This window comes from Physella acuta, unplaced genomic scaffold (assembly GCF_028476545.2).
Source record: "Physella acuta isolate Inbredline_101_S28 unplaced genomic scaffold, ASM2847654v3 ptg001919l, whole genome shotgun sequence".
Lineage (NCBI taxonomy): Eukaryota > Metazoa > Mollusca > Gastropoda > Physidae > Physella > Physella acuta.
Window position 1 is genome coordinate 326,320 of NW_026733424.1, and position 7,018 is coordinate 333,337.

The 7,018-nt window shown below is 38.8% G+C and overlaps 1 protein-coding gene across 1 annotated transcript; it reads right to left on the bottom strand.

Moving 5' to 3' along the window:
• Positions 1-5,178: 5,178 nt before the first annotated feature.
• LOC131931208 (adhesion G protein-coupled receptor E5-like) lies at positions 5,179-6,744 on the bottom strand. The gene is made up of 3 exons (XM_059287923.1): positions 6,537-6,744; positions 5,595-5,817; positions 5,179-5,356 (listed from the first exon to the last, which is right to left on the bottom strand). The coding sequence occupies exons 1-3, from the start codon at positions 6,742-6,744 to the stop codon at positions 5,179-5,181; spliced, it is 609 nt and encodes a 202-aa protein (XP_059143906.1).
• Between the last annotated feature and the right edge of the window lie 274 nt (positions 6,745-7,018).

A 7,018-nucleotide genomic window follows, 5' to 3' on the forward strand; every position in this document is an offset into this window, starting at 1 on the left:
AGGGTGTGTTCTGTCCCCACTGCTTTTTAACTTTTGATTGGCTGATGACACAAACTATGGACAAAGCGAGAGGCATCAGATGGACACTAACAATTAATAATTGATTGGCCGATGATACAAACTATGGACAAAGCGAGAGGCATCAGATGGACACTAACAATTAATAATTGATTGGCCGATGATACAAACTATGGACAAAGCGAGAGGCATCAGATGGACACTAACAATTAATAATTGATTGGCCGATGATACAAACTATGGACAAAGCGAGAGGCATCAGATGGACACTAACAATTAATAATTGATTGGCCGATGATACAAACTATGGACAAAGCGAGAGGCATCAGATGGACACTAACAATTAATAATTGATTGGCCGATGATACAAACTATGGACAAAGCGAGAGGCATCAGATGGACACTAACAATTAATAATTGATTGGCCGATGATACAAACTATGGACAAAGCGAGAGGCATCAGATGGACACTAACAATTAATAATTGATTGGCCGATGATACAAACTATGGACAAAGCGAGAGGCATCAGATGGACACTAACAATTAATAATTGATTGGCCGATGATACAAACTATGGACAAAGCGAGAGGCATCAGATGGACACTAACAATTAATAATTGATTGGCCGATGATACAAACTATGGACAAAGCGAGAGGCATCAGATGGACACTAAAAGCTGTCATAGAGGACCTGGATTTTGCTGATAACATAACTCTACAAGCCAGCAGTAAAAACAAACATGACGAAAAAACTAAAACAGACTTATTTATTTTGTTAATGGAGTTAAACTTTAATTAAACATTAAACAAAACAAACGTTATGAATACACCAAGAACTTGTTAAAATAAACAACACACAATTATATAGGTAAAGGGTATAAAAGATTTCAAATATTTAGGCAGCATTGTCAATTATGAAGGAGACTGTATCGGTGACATGAATGCATGCATTTCTAAAGCCAACCAGTATAAACTGTAAACAGTGTGGCCGAGTTATAGACAACAGGTCTATTAACCCGAACTTCTCTAGTTTGAATCCACTAACTTCTTTTGGTTAACTGAAGAGAGTCAAAATAGGTAAAGGGAGCTGGGCATTGTGATAATCACATGTGCCTTTGTAAGCAAGTTTTAATTTTATGAATAGACGCCAACAACTTCTAATACCAAGTTTAATGATTACCTCATAATTAATTTTGTAAAACTTTATTTTACAATATGCCATACGAAATATTTACTTTGACATTAGCGTAACAATTAAAACTACTATACAAGTAATCATTTCTATATTTCCAAGACTTCTTACAATAACAGTGTTAAAAAACGAAACACATGCCCTATGGTGGAATAAAAAGCACCTTGCATAAATTAATTTCCTCACTATCTTACCTCACCTTACTTTATAGAATCTGACTCACCCTTTCTTCTACTGCACCGTTGCAGAGCGCGCAGTACTTGTTGCCATAGACAACACCAGTGACGTTGTCCAGTACGTGCATGAAGGTGTCACTGGTCGTCGCCTCAGGTGGGGGGACATCCTCACAGCTCACCCTCAACTCCTTGGCACCGGCGTAACCTGCAGGACAAGACCGGATGTAGAGATAAGATTCGTTCTCAGACCTCCCGTCACAGCCTAGTAGAGGGGGTGTTCGATCAGTGAGTCCAGTCTGGTCAAGAATAGAAGAGGTCCTTTCGAAAATAGGGCTTGATGCATTTAATGCTACAACGTTGTATCCAACGAGGTCATGAATAGTCGAAGATTGATTCGATTGTTGGTAAGGTGGAGTCAGTATTTCTGACAAATCAGGACAGCACATGTCATAGAACTGACATTCCGGTCTTTTACAATGACATGTAACGCATCGGACTGAGGAGCAGGTATCTGACTGTCCAGCTAGGCTGACCACTTGTCCATTGCTGCATCGAAGAGGGCACGCTTGCAAGATACCATCCTCCAAACTACTGTTACTCTTAACGGTCAAGCTAATAGCGTTGGACATTGCTGAAGCATGTTCATACTCTACTGGTGCCTGATTATCTTGAGGCAAGTCTGGATTAATTAAATTTTCTACAGAGCTGATTGTTTTACTATAAGTTTTAGTGTGATCAGCCTCCACTTTAGAAAAGATGTTTAAACTATCAAAAATGGTAAAATTTTCTTGGCTGTTTATTGTTTTTTCCGTATTCAACATGCCATTGACCAGTACCAAAATACATAAACAAGAAAAAAATTTCAACAGATGTTTGTACGTACTGCTACTGTTAACCATGTTGAGAATACTTTTAAAAATCCAGCTAAAAGAAATCTTTCCTAGTATATCACATTTTTTTTTTAAATTTTAAGATTTAAACAAAAAATCTGTGTGCATTTTACAATGATGTTTTTTGTATCATTAACTTTTCAGTAACAGAAACAAACAATACTTTTCCAAATCTATTCACTAGGATCGGAACTAAAACATGTCGACAACAACGCAATAAATGATATGCTGTTTAAAAGGTGGCCTTACAATGAAGGTTCTATCAGAGAATGGCTGCCGTTATCTAGGGCCTTATCTAGGGCTATTAAAATATTTGATTTCTATTTACTCTAGCCATAGTTGCTGCATTCGCGGCTAATAGCCATTAGCATAGCTTTAAAAACAAAGGGATGGAATACAGGGAAATTGCAATCACTGGTTCTCGATTGTGAGTGGTTGCCCTTTTGAACCTGAATCGTTAAAAGAGTGTTGTAAAAAAAAATTGTTCAGAAGGGACAAAACCCGTGACAACGATTTGTGGCTATCTCCCTTGGATTAATGTCCTGTAATTATTGAGTTATTTCTCTTGTGTCCTGTGGTTGTATTGATGGTGTTTCCCGAGGCATTAGCTAAACCAACAAACTGGTCAAATCAAAGTAATTAAATTTGACAGTGCCCTGGTTTTTAAATGTTATTTGTTTGAAAATGGGGAGTTTTCATTTTATTTTAAAAGATTATATTGATTTTGAGCGCGGTTATTTTAGAAAATAAAATAATTAATTTCAAAGTAAATTGTATTTAAAAGCTTTTTGGTGTACTTTTAGTTGTTGGCGTCAGACTAGGTTAATGAGCTTCACTGTCCAGGCTGATGGTGCTTATCTTACGTGACCGAGTAAATTAGTCGATTTTACACTAACAATATTTGTACTGATAGAAAATGTAGTCAAAAGTATGAAAGATATCGTGCCATTACGAATAACTGCAAGAGTGATAAAAAAAACTACAATGTAAATACTAAAATTTAATTTACTAATAGCAGTTGCAATGTATATCATTTACTGTGAAACTACTTGTTAAGATAATATATAGTAAGCTTTGTGAAATAAATGGAGCAATCATGAAAATGGTAGTGACTCTGGTCTGTAAATTAAATAACTATAAAGAAAAGCGTGGGTCTCTTCAGAAATATTAGACACTACTATTTAAATAACTATAAAGAAAAGCGTGGGTCTTTTCCTATAGATACAAAATTGACCAACGCTTTTTTCTTTATAGTAATTTAAATAGTTGTGACTAATTAGTGTCAACCTATTAAACAAAGTAACAAAGTGTGTGTGTGTGCCAATACTTCCCTATTAATCTTTGTAATCTAATATAACAATCAATCTTTGACATCAAATGTAACAGAGTTTTGATCTCACCCTTTCCCCCCCCCCTCCACAAACACACACACACACCTCATCTCCAGGAAACGACAGAAGAGTCATGAGCCTCACCCATACAACGTACCCGATCATGTCTTTGAGGTCAGAGACCCCTACGCCGAGCCGACCCCGGAAAACATCTATGACGTCATTCCAGATCACACCCAACCCCTGGACCATCAGTTCTACATCGACGTTATCGACGGGACGATAACCTATACTGGCACTGTATTCGATACCTACCGCACAGCAAATGGTGTTGACGATGTCATACTCGATACCGCCGGGAAGGTATCGAAGGGAGACTCTGGAGCTTTAACAAAGAAGCGAGTACAAGAGTTCTGGCATCAGTTATCAGATCAGTTCCCGCCTGAAGAATCAAACACGCCCACACTCCCAACTCGGAATAAACCCGTGTTTAGCTTTAACACCAAACAAAATCGAGGAATGCAAGAAATGCTCGAACTAAACATTATACCAGGTGGCGTCTGTAAAGACACGCCAGATTCTAGGTATGCAGGGTATGGTGGTGTGGGGGGGAGATAGTATTCATTGTTAACTGATCTGCAAGTGATGTGGAAGTGGCATTAATTTTTCTGGGGTATATACTTGTGAATGAGGGTCGGAGTTAATGTCTCAATATACAGGAGAGGGAGGTTGCAGTAATTTCTAGACGATCTACAAATGATGGGAAGGTGACTTTAATGTCTTGTTCTACAGGTGATGGGAGGGGATTTTAATATCTGGAGGATCTAAATGTGATTGGGAGGTGGCATTAATATTTGGAACGACAGAATATTGGGAGGTGGATTTGATACTGCAGTATTTACAGTTGGTGGGGAAATGACACTTACGAACCTTCATGTGATGTGGTGGGGGCATTATTTACAGTATTATCTAGACACGATGGGGTGTTGGCATGACTTTCAGTAGAGTCGATGGAGAGGTGGCAGTATACAGCGAAACATCTATAGATAGAGTAACATTTGAAGGACAGCCCCCCCCCCTACACAGCACGTATGTTGAGACTAGACTGTATGGGAGTCTGCACCATTTCTTTACCATACTTTAAAGGCCTACATCAACTAGAGATTTGTCAAGCCAGGAACCTTCATTGTTTTTTTTCGCCGCCAAATTTGCTATAGCACTCACTAAAATAAAAAAAGAAACAAAACAATCATGATTGAAGACGTGTATTTAAGAACCATTGAATAATAAAACAATCAGTGTAACATCAATTTAATTGCAGGATTACAATTATTATATAAAAGCATTGTGACAGTTGTTCGCAAAAAAATAAAAATAAAATGATAATCATCGTTTCATGTAAATAAATACGGCTTTAGTTGTAATCAAAATCCTCAGTTTTTGTATATTGCTCTTTGAACATAAGCATTAATATTGTTATTATGTATGTTTGAACCAATAAAATATTTTCACGGATGTTATCCAGTCATTTGTTATCCCCTATGTTTATCACAGTAGTATATGTGATAACTTATGTCTTGGTGACATCTGGTTTTGCCTTGGTCGTGGAACTGGTCAGGTTGGTGCCAGGTGTATCACCGGAAGTGACGTCAGACCGGTGCAGGTACAAGTTAAGGACTCTCCTGTTGAAGGTGTAGGAGAGGAAGATGAACATTCCCTGGAGGCCGTTGAGCACGATCGCGATGTACCTGGGGAATACGAGATTAAAATAGATTTGGCCCTACAGAATACAAGATTCAAATAGATTTGTTCCTGGGGAATACAAGATTCAAATAGAATTGGCCCTAAGTATGTCAACCCACTACACACCTGAGTATGTCAACCCTCCATGCACCTAAGTTTATCGACGCACCACACACTTATGTCAACCGACGACACACCTATATCAACCCACCACACACCTGAGTATGTCAACCCACCACAAACCTGAGTATGTCCACATTTAGCGCCTCTGCCATTAACGAAACAACCCAGAAAACTCCAATCATGGACGACAACTTGACGTAGATATAGATGTTACTGGAGTCGTCGCCCTTGGAAGAATCTGTCACCTGAAGTTTCTTCACCTGGTCTATACGTCTGACGGTCACGGCGAAAAATGTGATGTTGGCCAGAGTTATGGCCGCTAGAGGTCCAATCAGGGATACCCCTTTGAAATAGATGTAAGTAATATCGTAATACCTGTCTGTTATTCTATTGAAGATAGATACATTGATTACTTAACATTTATTTTAAATATTTTAACTACCCTAAATAGCATCGAATTATTGTTCTAAATATTTATTTCAGAATCTATATATAGATTCTCCACGTGGGACAATGCGGGACACAACTCGCCCCCCCCTCCCCCTCCTGGCTCTCCAGGCATGCGCAACAGACCATATCGCTACCACCCCAACCACAACAATAGTCTGGTGAGCTGAGGTTCACGCCGAATTTTTACAATCGTAGAGCCGGGTCGAATTAGTGACGGCTATATAGGGGCAGATAATTTAGTTTTTAAACGATTTGAAAATAAGGAGAGGTAAGAAGTTCTGGTTGGTCTTTTCATTGTCATCTGTGAACTGTCGTCACGGACGGCTATTTTCACGGGAGCGGGGAGGGAGGGGGGATAACAAATTTGTGGGCATAATTATTTTATACTACATTCTCGCAATGGTGGACTGGGTCGCAATGAATGATTCGGTTATTTTCGAATTTTAAGTAAAAAATTGCATCTTTTTTCACAGTCCTTTAACAAACTCCAGTACCCACTTCTCTGGGTAACTTAAGCTTCGCCTACGCTAAAATACTTCCAATACATTTCTCGCCATTACTATCTTGTAGACATGTAAACAGTACCCATGGTGTAATGTAGTACAAACTTACCGTTCACGAGGTAGGAGTCCAGGTAACATCTCGTTTCCCCATACCCTATGGTTCTCCCTCCTGACTGGACGTACGACGCCACCACCACACCGACCACAACGACAACCGGCAGCAACAACGACGCGACCATCTGCTTGGCCTGATACACATTCTGGGACCTGCGACTGGTGTGGGTGACGCGAGTCTTGGAGTTGAAGACACGGAACATGTGCAGACTACAGAGGAAGCTCCAGGAGAACATCCACAGCCAGCAGAAGTGGGTCGTGATAGCCAGGGCGGTGCACGCCAGGTCAGGACCGGATCTAAGAAAATATTTGTTTACGTCAAGCATATTTTAATCTTTTGTGTATAACTACGCTAGTCATCAATCATATGTATATGTATATATATATATATATATATATATATATATATATATATATATATATATGTATATATATATATGATATATATATATATATATATATATATATATATATTAT

Bases quoted from the DNA above. Each gene is read 5' to 3' on its own strand.
- LOC131931208 (XM_059287923.1), bottom strand. From the start codon at position 6,744: ATGTTCCGTGTCTTCAACTCCAAGACTCGCGTCACCCACACCAGTCGC. The intron at 5,818-6,536 runs GTAAGTTTGTAC...TCTATTTCAAAG, and splicing joins GGACTCCTACCTCGTGAACG to GGGTATCCCTGATTGGACCT. The intron at 5,357-5,594 runs GTTTGTGGTGGG...CGTATTCCCCAG, and splicing joins CTAAATGTGGACATACTCAG to GTACATCGCGATCGTGCTCA.